This window comes from Papio anubis, chromosome 1, assembly GCF_008728515.1.
Source record: "Papio anubis isolate 15944 chromosome 1, Panubis1.0, whole genome shotgun sequence".
In the NCBI taxonomy this organism is placed as follows: Eukaryota; Metazoa; Chordata; class Mammalia; order Primates; family Cercopithecidae; genus Papio; species Papio anubis.
In genome coordinates, this window is record NC_044976.1 from 204802765 (window position 1) to 204820368 (window position 17604).

General features: G+C 42.6%; 1 protein-coding gene across 2 annotated transcripts; it reads left to right on the top strand.

Moving 5' to 3' along the window:
* The first annotated feature begins 272 nt into the window (after window positions 1-272).
* Window positions 273-16418, top strand: GGPS1 (geranylgeranyl diphosphate synthase 1). 2 transcript variants are annotated; one of them, XM_009197213.3, is made up of 4 exons: window positions 273-504; window positions 7314-7406; window positions 15031-15101; window positions 15332-16418. In XM_009197213.3, exons 2-4 carry the CDS (start codon window positions 7337-7339, stop codon window positions 16091-16093), a joined length of 903 nt encoding a protein of 300 aa, XP_009195477.1. In that variant the 5' UTR covers window positions 273-504; window positions 7314-7336; the 3' UTR covers window positions 16094-16418. The 2 variants fall into 2 exon arrangements, with proteins under 2 accessions (XP_009195477.1, XP_009195472.2); XM_009197208.4 differs by lacking the exon at window positions 273-504 and adding an exon at window positions 612-892.
* The last annotated feature ends 1186 nt before the right edge of the window (window positions 16419-17604 follow it).

Genomic DNA, 17604 nt, shown 5'->3' on the forward strand with positions numbered 1-17604 from the left:
GGCCTCTTAGACGACCTTGGATTGGTTAAAATTCTTTAGAACCCGCCTATACACTGTTCCTATTGGTCGCTGGATACAAACAACGACGCCATTTTCCCACCAGTTCTATGGAAACAGAGAGTTACGCCTCAAGGCTTCCTGGGAAATGAAGTCCACCCTCTGGGGCCAACGCGCAAATCCTCGTCCGCGAGAACTGCAAGGCCCGCAATGCCCTGCGCCAGCGTGGACGGAGAGGGGGAGGGGGTGAAAGGGGCGGGGCAACAAAGCAGTAGGGAGGCGGCAACGACGCCTGCGCAGTGTGACCGGGATGGCGCATTTTCTTGCACCGAGTAATGCGGTGTCGCTGGCGGCTGAGGAGGGCGGAGAGTTGTGTGGTGAAGTAGTGGGAGGGATTCATGTAGGCATCGGGAAGAGCCTAAGCCCACACTATAAAATAGGAAGTTAATGCGAGGTACAGCTACTCCCGGACCGGCGGCGTGAAAGTCGTGATATCATCGTTGAACTGTGAGCAGCAGTGGCGGCGGCTGGGGGGAACCCGGATGGGAAGGAGGGAGGGGGAGGCTGGGAGGCGGGGCAGAGAGGAAAGAAAGAAAGGAGAGTGAGGACCCGGATGCTGAACCGGATTGTGTATGAATTTTCCATCCCCTAGCTTTAAGCGGGGAGGAGGAGGAAGGGTTGGCCAAATGCGGCGGAAGGGAGCATCTGAGCGAGGAGGAAGCAGAAACCTCACCGTTTCTCTCCCTCCGGACTCTGTGCTAGCACTGTAGACGTTTGCAGTTCTCTGCCCAGCCGCTGTGGAAAATCGGCCTCGAAGTGATAGAAATTCCCTGCTTATATCAGGCTCTTTGAGATCCGTCGTCTTTCTCCCGGAGTATGAGTGGAAGGATTCAGGGTGCGCTTCACATTTGTATGTCTCTGTTTAGCCATTCTCAAACCAGGCCCTTCCCTTTGAAAAGATAAGTCGTTTGCATGGGATGTTCGCTTTTTAGACGCAAGGTTGTTGCCCTGGTTTCATCGTCCAACGCGTTAGAAGGCGCTTTCTTTTTTTCATGGCTGCTGAGCGCCGACCACTGAGGTGGCCTCTGCCTTCGTAGACCTGCGCCTGGCGAGACGGACAGATGCTGAACAAAACAATGTGAAATTACCGCAGTGGCAGTGCCCCAGAGGAGAGTTCCGCGGTGATAGGAGAATGTGAGGGAATTTGGCTTATTTAGGGAGGGAAAGGAAGGGTTTCTGAGCAAGTGAGGATCGAGCTGAGAGCTGAAGGGCTAGCAGGAGTTAACTAAGGAAAGAGAAAAGGAAAGGACATTCCAGACAAAAAGACTAACTTGTCGGAAAGCCCTGTGGCGGAAGGGAGCTTTTCCAGTGTGAAGAACTGAGCCTGGAGAGAGGGGATGAGGGGGAGTGTGGAACCTTATAGACTTTGTGAAGGAGTTTTGTTTTTGTCCTAATAGCAATGGGATATCTTCCAAGGAATCTCAGTTAGAAGGGAGAGATGACTCCGATTGGAATGTCACCCTGGCTGAAGAGTAGAGGACGCGAAAAAAAGAAGAGTTAAAGAGGCAAATGCAGGGAGCCCGACGAGGAGGCTATTGCCGTAGTAGTTCACATGGTGACAGGAATGGAGCGTTTGTGATAATAATTATGGATTCACCCTTTGAACAAATTTCTGGCAGCTTTTTAGTTTTGAAAGTGAGAAGTTTCAGACTCTCACTGAGGTATTGAGTAGTTTATTCACTCTAAAAGGAAACTAGTAGAGTTCATGTAACACACACTAATGCCTCTACATTTAAGTTTAGTACGTGATAGCTGAAATTTCCAGCTGTGATAAATTGGGAAATCCTTTGATTTAAAACAAAGGCGAGTGAGAGTATGTGCCGCAGTGTGTAGAATCCTTTAGGCTTAAGAAGACGCAAGGCAAGTTGGTTGTTACCTAGAAAAATTGAGGTTCTTATGTTTTCATACCACTGAAAATACTTGTATGTAAACATCCTCTGGGAAAGGAAATTGACTTGTTAAGTGAGTATTCTTAAACATCTCTAAGTGAGCAAAGGAAATAATTTTTTTTTAAAAAGCATGACTAGTGTTTTAAGTTGAAAAATAACATCAACCACAAAGCTCTCTACAAATTGAAACAAAGATTAGCTCTGATTTCTATGCAACAGGGTACACCTGCTAGAGATCCTGACACAAAAGGGAATTCTGAAACTCTATCTCATTGATTTTTAAGTTCAGTCAAATGTGTTTTGGAGGCTGTGAGAAAATATACAAACGTGATTCTTGCTCCTAACCTGTAGTTGAGAAAAGATAGGTACTGACATATAAATAGATAAGTATATGAGATGCTTTTTAAATTCTACCTTTAATGATGTTCGATAATAATCTTCTATCTAAGCCATTATTTTTCCTGTTTTGCATCTTCTTTTTTTTTCAATCCCTGATAATAAGGTATAGATAATAGGTTACCTAATAAGGATTTACCTAATATTATACTTCAATCCCTGATAATAAGGTAACGGATCAGAGATCAAATAGTATAGGTAATAGGTTACCTTAATAAGTATTTGCCTAATATTACCAATAGGTATATTGATTATTTCACTTATTTGATTCTTTATGAGCCTCTTTTTCCTTGTGACGTCTTTGGTATTAATTGCTAGTCAAGGTGGATGTAGAAATTTCCCATGTGGGATGTTTCTCTTTGAAATGTTTCTCTTGGCCGGGCGCGGTGGCTCAAGCCTGTAATCCTAGCACTTTGGGAGGCCGAGATGGGCGGATCACGAGGTCAGGAGATCGAGACCATCCTGGTTAATACGGTGAAACCCCGTCTCTACTAAAAAGTACAAAAAACTAGCCGGGCGAGGTGGCGGGCACCTGTAGTCCCAGCTACTTGGGAGGCTGAGGCAGGAGAATGGTGTGAACCCGGGAGGCAGAGCTTGCAGTGAGCTGAGATCTGGCCACTGCACTCCAGCCTGGGCGACAGAGCGAGACTCCGTCTCAAAAAATAAAAAAAAAAAAAAAAACGAAATGTTTCTCTTGTTAAAATGATTTCTTTTCGTGGAGTGCTGATTTTTTTATGATTGTTTGATATAGATGAGAACAGACTACAAAAAAATATGCCTTTCAATCCTGAAGAGTAACCTGAACTATACACTAGTTTTGTGCTTTAATTTTCATTTGTAATCTGCCTTCAATAAAGAGTTAAGCTAGTGGAATTTATGTCTTAACTTATAACACAAACATGAATATTTGCTTGGCATTGAAGGGTAAAGATATTCAATAGCTGGGGATCTTAATCTGAGGTGCGTGTAAACGATTCAGGGACTACATGATCTCTGAGAAGTTATATGTTGTAAGTCTTTGCAGCAGTGCATACATTTGTGTTGGAGCGTATTAACACATACACAGGCTTTTTTTTTTTTTTTAGAAGATTCATAGCTTTCATCATATTCTCAAAAGGTTTATGTGATCCATGAGATGGTTTACAGTATGGGGAAGCATCAAAGCACTTGCATAGTTGATGGTTATATGTGTGTGTTATTATTTCAGCCATCCATTATCATGTTCCTACCAACTGCCTAACAGTGCATACATATGTAGAAGTTTTATTCTTTTCTCCTATTGCCATATTACAAGTCTCATTTCACAGCAGAACAACATTTACATTACAGAGACAATGTGGTTCAAACCATTTTACCCTTGTATTCATTGACTGCTACAAAACAGGAACATTAAATACCTGATAGTCACTAAATTGGGTAGTCTCAGCACTTCTACACTCGTAATTGTGCCGGAAAAGTGGAATGCTAGCACTAATAATTAGATTTTGGTTTGGGGGTTTTTTTATTTGTTTATTTTTACTTGTATAAATGTATGGGGTACAAGTGTAGTGTAGTTTTATCTCATGCATAGATTGCATAGTAGTGAAGTCAGGACTTTTAGGGTGTCCATCACCCACATAATCACATTGTACCCGTTAAGTAATCTTTCATTATCCACCTCCTTCCCACCTTCTCACCCTTTGGAGTCTCCATTGTCTATCATTCCACGCTCCATGTCCATGTATACACATTATTTAGCTCCCATTTATAATTAAGATTTACTATTTGTCTTTCTATGTCTGACTTGTTACACTTAAGGTAAGGGCTATCCATCCATTTTGCTGCAAATGATGTGATTTCATTTTGTTTTAATGGCTGAATAACAATTCATTGTGTATATACCACATTTTCTTTATTCAGTCATCTACTGATGGACACTTAGGTTGATTTTACTATTATGAATAGTCTGTAATAAACACACAAGTGCAAGATTTTGGAAATTTTACTTTTGTGGCACGTTGTCGGTATTTACTCAGGATCTTTGGATTTGCTTGGCTACATGTATATAAATCAGTGTGTTTATTAACTGAAATATGTGCAAAAGTCTTGTCTTTGGTGGATTACTTTATAGTATAAATCCACAAAAGTCAGATTCTGCTTCTAAGTATATTTTACATTTTTAATTTTAGTGCCAGCAAGAAGTTACAGTACTAGAATTGCTTTACGCCTGAGAGTGTCAGTGATGCGATCATAGTATCAGGTGACCGGGCTATAAAAGATGACTTTTGTTACTTAACATTATGAAGTTACTAGGGCAAATTTAGAAATCGAGGAACACTGGTGAAACCCCGTCTCTACCAAAATAGAAAAATTAGCTGGGCGTGGTGGTGGGCACCTGTAGTCCCAGCTACTCAGGAGGCTGAGTCAGGAGAACTGCTTGAACCCAGGAGGCAGAGGTTGCAATGAGCCGAGAGAGACGCCGTCTCAAAAAAAAAAAAAAAACAAGGAACACATCCTCACTGTTATAATAAATAACAGTAGCCCACACCCCCTTAGTTGCGGTGTGGTGTGGTACCATGTAAGCAACCTATTTCCAGTTCCTCTAACATTCTCAAGCAGCTGTATCAGAATCATACAAGATGCGTATTTAAATTGAAGATTTCTAAGTCTCTGGCCCAGACTTAGAAAAAAAGGATCAGGCCGGGCATGGTGGCTCACACCTGTAATCCCAACACTTTGGGAGGCTGAGGCAGGTGGATCATCTGAGGTCAGGAGTTTTGAGACCAGCCCGGCCAACATAGTGAAACCCCATCTCTACTAAAAATTCAAAAAATTTAACTGAGCGTGGTGGCGGGAACCTGTAATCCCTGCAATTCGGGAGGCTGAGGCAGGAGAATCACTTGAGCCCAGGACGGGGAGGTTGCAGTGAGCTGAGATCGCGCCACTGCACTCCAGCCTGGGCAACAAGAGCAAAACTCCGTCTCAAAAAAAAAAAAAAAAAGAAAAAGAAAAAAGGAACTTTGAACAAATCAGAGTAACACAAAGTACATGAACTCAACTTCATTTTCTTCATTCAAAAAAAGTGACCCTCACTTAAGCAAATACATTCTTGTGCTTTATCTTCTGGCACACTGAGATAACTTTCTAAAGTGGCTTCCAATTCCAGAAACCAATGATGTGCAACCCATTGAACAGCCCTAACCACAAACTGCCATTAGATGCCATATTACATTTAGCCTTTTTGTTGTATCTGCCGTGAAGCCAGAAAAGTTGGTTAGAAGCGGGCTCAGGATTCTAAAGACTAAATCATAGTCCCAAGAAGCAGAAGAAAGAGGATAAAAGTAATAAACTTCCCAAAATGTGCCAAAGATGCTAGAGCAGTTAAAAAAAGATTCCTAATAAGAGGACAAGTAATAATAGAAACAGATACAAAGAAATAAAGTAGAGATTCAGCAGCACAGGGAGACCCTAGGAAGACCGTGAGTGTTATTGTAGGAAATATTGAAATAAGGCAGATTTCAGTATAAAGGGGAATATGTTTAATAAATATAATTGCATTTGAGCTAATGCATATCTTAAATCAGAAATCTCTGAAATTGATTGATTGTAGGAGAATCCCTTTAAATTTTAAATACATAAAACATACTCATCTTAGTGCTCATTTAGAAAAGGATATGTTTACTAATTAGTGTAATCAGTTAAATACAGAGGTATCTTTGCAGTTCTTTGGAGTTGTTTTGACATTTGCCGTCAACAAATTACGCCTTTTATGGTTGATAAAATAGGAAAGGCTTAATATAAGTTACATGACTAAGAAAACTTAAAAACCAAGAGAACACTTTGACCAATATAATCACTTGAATGAAGAATTTTCTAATTGAGAGAGAATTTACATACCACCCATTTAAAGTGTACATTTCAGCAGTTTTTAATGTATTCACAGAGCTGTGCAACCATCACCACAATTTAATTTTATAACATTTTGATCCCTGCAAAAAGAAACCCTGTACTCATTAGCAATTAGTCCCTATTCCTAACCACGAATCTACTTTCTGTCTCTGTAGATTGGCTTATTCTGAACATTTCACATCGATGGATTCATACAATATGTAGTCTCTTGAGATTGGCTTCTTTCACTTAACATGTTTTCAAGGCTTCATAGATGTAGAATCTTCTTTTTTTGTTTTTTGAGACTGGAGTCTCACTCTTTCGCCCAGGCTGGAGAGCAGTGGTGCGATCTCAGCTCACTGCAACCTCTGCCTGCTGGGTTCAAGCAGTTCTGCCTCAGCCTCCCAAGTAGCTGGAACTACAGGCACTCACTACCATGCTTGGCTAATTTTTGTATTTTTAGTAGAGATGGTGTGAAGGCTGGTCTTGAACTCCTGACCTCGTGATCTACCCACCTCAGCTAATTTTTTGTATTTTTAGTAGAGACAAGGTTTTGCCATGTTTCCCAGGCTGGCCTCAAACTCCTGGGCTTAAGCAATCCGCCTGCCTCAGCTTCCCAAGTGCTGGGATTACAGGTGTGAGCCACCGTGCGCGGCAACAGAAAATTCTTTTTAAACCAAACTGGGTGACTGTCTTTTCACAAACACCTTGAAATACAAATTCCTGCGGCCGGGCGCGGTGGCTCAAGCCTGTAATCCCAGCACTTTGGGAGGCCGAGACGGGCGGATCACGAGATCAGGAGATCAAGACCATCCTGGCTAACCCGGTGAAACCCCGTCTCTACTAAAAAATACAAAAACAACTAGCTGGGCGTGTTGGCAGGCGCCTGTAGTCCCACCTACTCCAGAGGCTGAGGCAGGAGAATGGCGCAAACCCGGGAGGCGGAGCTTGCAGTGAGCTGAGATCTGGCCACTGCACTCCAGCCTGGGCGACAGAGCGAGACTCATCTCAAAAAAAAAAAAAAAAAAAGGAATAAAAATTCTTTTGCAGTTTTATACTCAAAGATGATTAGTTTCATGTGATCTTTATGTTTCTTTTTGACAGATTGGCTTTGAAGTTTAAATCCAATGGAGAAGACTCAAGAAACAGTCCAAAGAATTCTTCTAGAACCGTATAAATACTTACTTCAGTTACCAGGTAATACTTCAGTTATAGTCCATAGAGGGTCATTTTCACACAGTAGTGGTCATTCAAATGTTAGCAAATAGAAAAGGTTAGACTTGCTAGCTGTTGAGATTTTGTATTTAAGGTGATGCATCTGAGAAAAATGATAAATAGAACGTTCTAATTTTTCATTATTAAATGGTAATTTTTGCCAGGTGAAGTGATATACACCTGTTGACCCACCTACTTGGGAGACTGAGACAGGAGGATGGCTTGAGCCCAGGAGTTTAAGGCTGTAGTGCACAATGATCACACCTGTGAATAGCCACTACACTCCAGCTTAGGCAACATAGTGAGACCCCGTCTCTTAAAAAGAAACGTAATTTTTGAAGGCACCCTTTAAAACATATCCAATGATTTAACATACCTTAAAAAATAAAAATACTTAAAACATTTTGGTATCTCATTGGAGGTTGTATTCTTTATGTATATTACGCATTCAAATTCTCCACTGTTTAGATATTAGGGGAAGTTAGGCAGATTTGTTTAACAATAGAACACTTTATGGCCGGGCTCGGTGACTCAAGCCTGTAATCCTAGCACTTTGGGAGGCCAAGACGGGCGGATCACGAGGTCAGGAGATCGAGACCATCCTGGCTAACACGGTGAAACCCCGTCTCTACTAAAAAATACAAAAAACTAGCCGGGCGAGGTGGCTGGCGCCTGTAGTCCCAGCTACTCGGGAGGCTGAGGCAGGAGAATGGCGTAAACCCGGGAGGCGGAGCTTGCAGTGAGCTGAGATCCGGCCACTGCACTCCAGTCTGGGCGACAGAGCAAGACTCCGTCTCAAAAAAAAAAAAAAAAAAAAAGAACACTTTATTTACCATCCATGTTCAAGTTTACCTTCTATGTCTTCGTTTTCCAGTATCTCACACATGCACTGCATTTCGTATACTACTAGTTCCTTTGACAGCCAAATAATAATGTATCTAAAATCACAGTATTTGGAAGCATAGCCCACTTTGTTCCTGTATAAAGGCATGCCACCTGCACATGGCTTCCTACCTCATGTGTACGTGTGTGTTTTTGTTTTATTTTGCTTCTTTAAAAACTTGTCTGGAGGCTGGGCGTGGTGGCTCACACCTGTAAACCCAGCACTTTGTGAGGCCAAGGCAGGCGGATCATGAGGTCAAGAGATTGAGAGCAGCCTGGCCAACATGGTAAAACCCCGTCTCTACTAAAAATACAAAAATTAGCTGGGCATGGTGGCGCATGCCTGTAGTCCCAGCTACTCAGGAGGCTGAGGCAGGATAATAGCTTGAACCTGGGAGGCAGAGGTTTCTGTGAGCCGAGATTGCACCACCACACTCCAGCCTGGCAACAGAATGAGACTCCGACTCAAAAAAAAACCTTGTCTGTAAATGATAATAAGCAAAAACTCATGAATATAATAAACGGGTTCTTGTAATAAAAAATCATTTATAAACGAATTATTTCTCATAGAAATAATACAGGCCAGGTGTGGTGACCCACACCTGTATTCCCTGCACTTTGGGAGACCAAGGCAGGATTGCTTGAGGCCAAAAGTTTGAGACCACCTTGGGCAACATAACAAGTCCCCCTCTCTGTTTTAAACATTTTTTTTTTTTTTTTTTTTTTTTTTTTTTTTTTTGAGACAGAGTCTCGCGCTGTGTCACCCAGGCTGGAGTGCAGTGGCGCGATCTCGGCTCACTGCAAGCTCCGCCTCTCAGGTTCACGCCATTCTCCTGCCTCAGCCTCCGAGTAGCTGGGACTACAGGCGCCCGCCACCACGCCCGGCTAGTTTTTTGTATTTTTAGTAGAGACGGGGTTTCACCATGTTAGCCAGGATGGTCTCGATCTCCTGACCTCGTGATCCACCCGCCTCGGCCTCCCAAAGTGCTGGGATTACAGGCTTGAGCCACCGCGCCCGGCCTGTTTTAAACATTTTTTAAAAAAGAAGAAATAATGTAAAAGTTGGTAAATTATTTGACAAGCATAAAAACCTATTTAGCCCATACTGTGACTAAACTCTAATGATGCTCTCAATTCAGTCTCAATAGACACTTTTTAATGTCTGTGCTAAAGTATACACCTTTCTTTATGAGCACACCTCTATGGTAATGTGTGCATTTCTGTTCTTCATGAGCCTGGGAAGGATAAAAGCCAAAAGAATGCTAACTCCTGTGCTACACCTTGGAAACCATAATTAGTGTCATTTTTGTTTTGGCAGACCCTAATAGAGACTTGCCTGCTAATGTGAATGCATCAGAAGAATGAGGGAATGATAGAAATGGAGAATTCAAAGGGAAGGTTGCCCACTGTTTAAGAAAAAGCCAAGAGACTGCTTTTGAGTGACATGTATCCAGCAGTTAGTAACTTTTTTCAGTATCTCCCAGTGAGAAACATGGCGCAGTTTCACTTTCACTCTGCCCAGCTCTTATTGCCAGACGTCCTTTAGAACACTTTCACAAACACTCGCTGAACTGGGCTGGCATTCATAGCAAGCCAGTTATCAGTGCTGACAAAAGTCTAACAAGCGTCTCTCGAATGTCTCTTACTCTACTACTTACAAAGCAAGGACTACCTACAGTTACATTTTAACCATAATGCTTACTTACGCAGTGACCACCTTCTATGACTTTTTTTTTTAATTCTCATTACCTGGAAATAATGGCATTAGATAACATGCTTAAAATTATCATTAGGTACCTCACCTTCTTATTCAAATATGTTCTTGATCCATGATGGAATATAACCTCAAAAGATACTTCTAAAGAAATATGACATTGCACTATGCACATAACACGCTTTTTTTTTTTTAGAGAGCTTCAGAGTTATTAAAGTAACTTAGAGGTGTGCCAGGTCATTTACACTGTTGTAGTATTACTCTTGCTAGTAAATAATAATAATGATATCAGAATTTTCTGAAGTCAACCTGACCAACATGGTAAAACCCTGTCTTTTCTAAAAGTATAAATATTAGCCAAGTACGGTAGCGCATGCCTTAGTTCCAGCTGAGGCATGGGAATCACGTGAGCCTAGGAGCCAGAGGTTGCAGTGAGCGGAGATCACGCCACTGCCTGGGCAACAGAGTGAGACCCTGTCTCAAAAAAAAAAAGAATTTTCTGAAAGTAGTAAAGAAAATTATTTTTATTTTTAAATTTCTCATACTTGTTGTCATCTTATGTTTATGTTTATTTGCCTTAGTGTGGGGCCCTAGATGAGGTAAAGGGTGGGACTAGGGAGAGATGAAGCTGGCAGTAGAGGAAGAAGGGCTCCAAAAAGAGAGACAATAATGTTTAGATCTTAAAGAGGAAGCAGTAATCTTTTAATTTTGAGAGATCTCTGTGATTAGCCTCAGTGTTAGAAATTATTTCGGAACTTAGCCAGGCGCAGTGGCTCACGCCTGTACTCCCAGCACTTTGGGAGACCAAAGTGGGCAGATGGCTTAAGCCCAGGAGTTCGAGACCAGCCTGGACAAAATAGCAAAACCCTGTCTCTACTAAAAATACAAAAAATTCGCCAGGCATGTGACACGCCCTTGTACTCCCAGCTTACCTGGGGGACTGAAGTGGGATGATCACTGGAGCCTGGGAGGTCGAGGCTACAGTAAGCCAAGATCACGCCACTGCACCCCAGCCTAGGTAATACAGGGAGACCCCGTCTCAAAAAAAAAAGGGGGGGGCGGGGAACTTAAAAGTATCAGGCTAGGCTGGGCACAGTGGCTCAAGCCTGTAATCTCAGCACTTTGGGAGGCCAAGACGGGTGGATCACGAGGTCAGGAGATCGAGACCATCCTGGCTAACACGGTGAAAACCCCGTCTCGGCCGGGCGCGGTGGCTCACGCCTGTAATCCCAGCACTTTGGGAGGCCGAGGCGGGCGGATCACAAGGTCAGGAGATCGAGACCACGGTGAAACCCCGTCTCTACTAAAAATACAAAAAATTAGCCGGGCGCGGTTGTGGGCGCCTGTAGTCCCAGCTACTCGGGAGGCTGAGGCAGGAGAATGGCGGGAACCCGGGAGGCGGAGCTTGCAGTGAGCTGAGATCGCGCCACTGCACTCCAGCCTGGGCGACAGAGCGAGACTCCGTCTCAAACTCTGTATCAAAAAAAAAAAAAAGAAAACCCCGTCTCTACTAAAAAATACAAAAAACTAGCCAGGCAAAGTGGCGGGCACCTGTAGTCCCAGCTACTCAGGAGGCTGAGACAGGAGAATGGCGTAAACCCGGGAGGCGGAGCTTGCAGTGAGCTGAGATCCGGCCTTTGCACTCCAGCCTGGGCGACAGAGCGAGACTCTGTCTCAAAAAAGAAAAAAAAAGTATCAGGCTAAACATTAGCATGTCATCAGAGGGGGAAAAAATATTAAAACTGTAGTACCTCAAAACTAAGCCATATATTGTACTGTTTTTTAATATAACATTCAAAAATAAAGTGAAAAATGAAATTGCACATTGAGACTCTGTTGTTCATCTTCAAAAAAATGTGTTTAAGTGATATAAGCCAGGTGCAGTGGTTCACACTTATTATCCCAGCACTTTGGAGGCCAAGTGAGACAGATTGCTTTTGAGCCCAGGGGCTTGAGACCAGCCTGGGCAACAGGGTGAAACCCTGCCTCTACAAAAAATAAATAAATAAAAATAAAATTAGTCAGGCATGGTGGCTTGTTCTTGTAGATCCAGCTACTCGCGGGTCTTGAGCCTAGGAGGTCAAGGCTGCAGTGAGCCGTGATTGTGCCACCGCACTCCAGCCTGGGTGACAGAGCGAGACCCTGTCTCAAAAATAATAATAATAGGCTGGGCACAGTGGCTCACACCTGTAATCTCAGCATTACGAGAGGCTGAGGCAGGTGGATGACTTCAGGTCAGGAGTTCGAGACCAGCCTGGCCAACATGGTGAAATCCCATTTCTATTAAAAGTACAAAAAAATTGGCCGGCTGCGATAGCTCATGCCTGTAATCCCTACACTTTGGGAGGCCGAGGTGGGTGGATCACCTGAGGTCAGGAATTCAAGACCAGCCGGGCCAACGTGATGAAACCCTGTCTCTGCTAAAAATATAAAAAATTAGCTGGACTTGGTGGCACACGCCTGTAATCCTAGCTACTTGGGAGGCTGAGGCAGGAGAATCGCTTGAACCTGGGAGGTGGAAGTTGCAGTGAGCCAAGATCGCAACACTGCTCCCCAGCCTGGGCAACAAGAGCAAAACTCCGTCTCAAAAAAAAAATACAAAAAATTAGCTAGGTGTAGTGGCGCACACCTGTAATCCCAGCTACTTGGGAGGCTGAGACGGGAGAATCCCTTGAACCCGGGAGGCGAAGGTTGCAGTGAGCCAAGATCATGCCATTGCTTTCTAGCCTGGGTGACAGATCAAGACTTGTCTCAAAAAGAAAAAAAAAACCTGTAATCCCAGCATTTTGGGAGGCCGAGGCGGGTGAATTACCTAAGGTCAGGAGTTCGACACCAACCTGGCCAACATAGTGAAACCCCGTCTCTACTAAAAATACAAAAATTAGCTGGGCATAGTGGCAGACGCCTGTAATTCCAGCTACTTGGGAGGCTGAGGCAGGAGAATCGCTTGAACCCAGGAGGTGGAGGTTGCAGTGAACTGAGATTGCACCATTGCACTCTAGCCTGGGTGACAAGAGCGAAATTCCACCTCCAAAAAAAAAACAGTGTTTTAGTTTTAACTTTTTATGTAACCATTTTCCTGAAACCTAATCTAAAATTAGGATGTTATTACCATGCATTCATTTAACAGAAAATTTATAGAACATTTTTACTAAGTGAACTGGCCATGGTTTTTATCTATCATTCCTTTATATATGGCTACAATGACTTCTTTTTTTTTTTTTTTTTTTTTTTTTTTTAGGGGGGGATTTGTTTTTTCTCCCGGCTGGAGTGCAGTGGCCGGATCTCAGCTCACTGCAAGCTCCGCCTCCCGGGTTTACGCCATTCTCCTGCCTCAGCCTTCCGAGTAGCTGGGACTACAGGCGCCCGCCACGCCGCCCGGCTAGTTTTTTGTATTTTTTAGTAGAGACGGGGTTTCACTGTGTTAGCCAGGATGGTCTCGATCTCCTGACCTCGTGATCCGCCCATCTCGGCCTCCCAAAGTGCTGGGATTACAGGCTTGAGCCACCGCGCCCGGCCTACAATGACTTCTAGTGGTAACTTCTATCCAAAGACCTATCTTAAATTAGCCAGGCGTCGTGGCACATGCCTGTAATCCCAGCTACTCGGGAGGCTGAGGCAGGAGAATAGCTTGATCTCGGGAGGCGGAGGTTGCAGTCAGCCGAGATCACACCACTGCAATCCAGCCTGGACAACAGAATGAGACTCCATCTCAAAAAAAACAAAGACCTATCTTGAGCTTTCTGTGTAAGAAAAAGATGATACTGCTGGGCGAGGTGACTCACGTCTGTAATTTCAGCAATTTGGGAGGCTGTGGCGGCCAGATCGCTTGAGCCCAGGAGTTTGAGACCAGTCTGGGCAACATGGGAAAACACTGTCTCTACAAAAACAAAAATTAACCGGGCATGGTGGCTTACACCTATAGTGCCAGCTACTCAGGATGCTGAGCTGGAAGGATCACTTGAGCCCAGGAGGTGGAGGCTGCAGTGAGCTGTGAACATACCACTGCACTCCAGCCTGGGTGACAGAGTGAGACCCTGTCTCAAAAAAAAAAAAAAAGGAAGAAAGAAAAAAAGAAGATGCTGGAAAATGAAGGCCCCTAGTCAAAATAATGAGATTAGCTTTTGACTAAACTCAGGATTTTAAAAGGGAATACTTCAGTGCGTGATAGTCTCATTTTTGAAAGGAAAGAAGCAGAGCTTCCACATCTCTAAAGCCTTAACTTAAAGGAGAAATAGATATTTCAAGAGGTAATTTTATGAAGTAATTAAATAGTAAAATATATTTTATTAACAATGCCTATAGTTATGTAAAATAGGCAGTGCCAATTAACTGACACTAAACTAGCTTCTTGGCCTGGCGCAGTGGCTCACACCTGTAATCCAAACGCTTTGAGAGGCGGAGGCGGGTGGATCGTTTGGGCTCAGGAGTTCAAGACTAGCCTGGGCAATGTATCAAAACCCCCATTCTACAAAATATACAAAAATTAGCCAGGCATGGTGGTGTGTGCCTGTAGTCCCAGACACTCAGGAGGCGGAGGCATGAGAATCATGTGAACCCAGGAGGTGGAGTTTGCAGTGAGCCATGATCATGCCACTGCACTCCAGCCTGGGCAACAGAGCAAGACTGTGTCTCACTTGATTAATTAATTAACAAGCTTCCTTTTCAAAAAAAGGAACAAATTAAGTCATAAGTCCTAAAAGCCCATCCTACTTTAAAATTGTTTATTCAAGTTCAGATGAAAAGAGTGGACTAGTAGGCCACTGAAGTACTTTAGAGTCTCCCATGCCTGCCCTAATTTTAGAAGGTTGTGCATTTTATGATCCGGATTTCAGAGCGATTGAGAATGGGGTGTTGAACAGTACAAGGCAAGCTCTGCAGTAGGTAATGGATTGATGACGCTGGATTTAGCAAGTCTGAACAATTTAAAGGAAGTTTCTGAATGTGTTTTTTGTAGTTAAAATACTCAAAACACTCATCTTATTGTCACATTTTATTTTTAAATTGCAGGTAAACAAGTGAGAACCAAACTTTCACAGGCATTTAATCATTGGCTGAAAGTTCCAGAGGACAAGCTACAGGTATTAGGCAACTCTAATATTGTTAATCCCCAAGAAATTAATAGCTGTCACATAAAAATATTCCTAGTTCTTGATTGAATTTAGTCCTCATGCAAGATATTATTTTATATTGAGGTTGCTAAATATTTATTGTGAAAATTAACACCTGAGACTTTCATAATCTGTTAATTAAACTGAGTATATGTTTTGAATAGTTCAAATAAGTGAAATTTTCAATTCTTTTTTATTAGATTATTATTGAAGTGACAGAAATGTTGCATAATGCCAGTTTACTCATCGATGATATTGAAGACAACTCAAAACTCCGACGTGGCTTTCCAGTGGCCCACAGCATCTATGGAATCCCGTCTGTCATCAATTCTGCAAATTACGTATATTTCCTTGGCTTAGAGAAAGTCTTAACCCTTGATCACCCAGATGCAGTGAAGCTTTTTACGCGCCAGCTTTTGGAACTCCATCAGGGACAAGGCCTAGATATTTACTGGAGGGATAATTACACTTGTCCCACTGAAGAAGAATATAAAGCTATGGTGCTGCAGAAAACAGGTGGACTGTTTGGATTAGCAGTAGGTCTCATGCAGTTGTTCTCTGATTACAAGGAAGATTTAAAACCACTTCTTAATACACTTGGGCTCTTTTTCCAAATTAGGGATGATTATGCTAATCTGCACTCCAAAGAATATAGTGAAAACAAAAGTTTTTGTGAAGATCTAACAGAGGGAAAGTTCTCATTTCCTACTATTCATGCTATTTGGTCGAGGCCTGAAAGTACCCAGGTGCAGAATATCTTGCGCCAGAGAACAGAAAACATAGATATTAAAAAATACTGTGTACATTATCTTGAGGATGTAGGTTCTTTTGAATACACTCGTAATACTCTTAGAGAGCTTGAATCTAAAGCCTATAAACAGATTGACGCACGTGGTGGGAACCCTGAGCTAGTAGCCCTAATAAAGCACTTAAGTAAGATGTTCAAAGAAGAAAATGAATAATGTTAAGCCATTCTTGATTGGGCCTCATAGCTTATTTTAGTCAATTTTGTTGTCTTTTAGCCTTAACCACCTTTAAAAAAATTTGTTATTCTCCAGAAACAGAATAAATAGGTGAATAGGGGTGATGCAAGCGAATTCGTTTTCATTTAGAAGCCCCTCTGTACAGATAATCAAAATTCAAAGTTGAAAGAATCAAAAGAAGCCACAGTTATGTAGGTCTGATTTGAATGTCATAATTGCAGTGACAGGACATTACCACCAGCTCTACCCTACTATCATCAATGTTGTGTTTATTCCATCAATAAAAAAGACTCGCTTCCAGGAATTTTTATCCATACACTTTCTAACTGTACTATCTGGGCAGTTCCAAGCCAGTTTCTTTTAGCTAGCTGGCCTAAAGACCACAAATCTCTTTTTTTCCTAAATGCTGCTGCAAACAATATCTCACTGTCACCCCTGGAAACCCCCTCACTGAAGTCTTCTATGAAAAGGCTGATATGATAAACAGTAAGCACTCCAGTCCTTTTTCTTACGTTTTCCTTTTTTCCTTCCTCTCCACCTCACAAGTTTTGCTTTTTGTTTTTTTGAGACGAAGTCTCGCCCTATGGCCCAGGCTGGAGTGCAGTGGCTGGATCTCAGCTCACTGCAAGCTCCGCCTCCTGGATTTACACCATTCTTCTACCTCAGCCTCCCGAGTAACTGGGACTACAGGCGCCTGCCACCTTGCCCAGCTAGTTTTTTGTATTTTTTTTTTTAGTAGAGATGGGGTTTCACCGTGTTAGCCAGGATGGTCTTGATCTCCTGACCTCATGATCTGCCCGTCTCGGTCCCCCAAAGTGCTGGAATTACAGGCTTGAGCCACCGCACCCGGCCAAGTTTTGCTTTTTAACCAAGGTGTCTTTGCTTAATGAAATTCACATGCTGGTCTAAATTCTTTTTTTCTCCCTTGTAACATTTTGTGTGCCCCAAACTGGTTAGTGTCTGGGTACAGCATTCCGTTTCCAGTTGGGAAGCGGAAAAAGTGTATGGGGTATTTTAGAAGGGAGCTTTTGAACCTTATTATATTTCCTCATCATTGATAGTGACAATCTTAAAAGGGTTGTTTTCTTACCTCAAGTACAAAAGCATGGAAAAATGCCCTTTTACTTCCCGCCCACATCACCACCCCCCTTGAAGACAGTAGGTGCTTCAATGCAAAGTAAGTAGGCATCTTTAATCTCCCTGATTAAAGGAAAGAAAGTGTTAGCCTAAGAGGGCCTGACTGAAAAGTAACCAAAGGCTTAATATCAAGCACTAATTCGCTTTTTAGTGCCTTAACCCTGACCTTGTTACCCGTTTCCTATAATTTCTAGACCCAAGCCATTGAAGTCATCTGTGGCCCAAGAGATAGGACCAAAAAAATGCTGATTTCAATATTTGATTTGTTGACATCCCAACATGAAGTTTATGTTTCCCTTAGAAACATGTTTTGCTGGATTGGTTCTATAGCATATTACTTAGGATCTATTTAC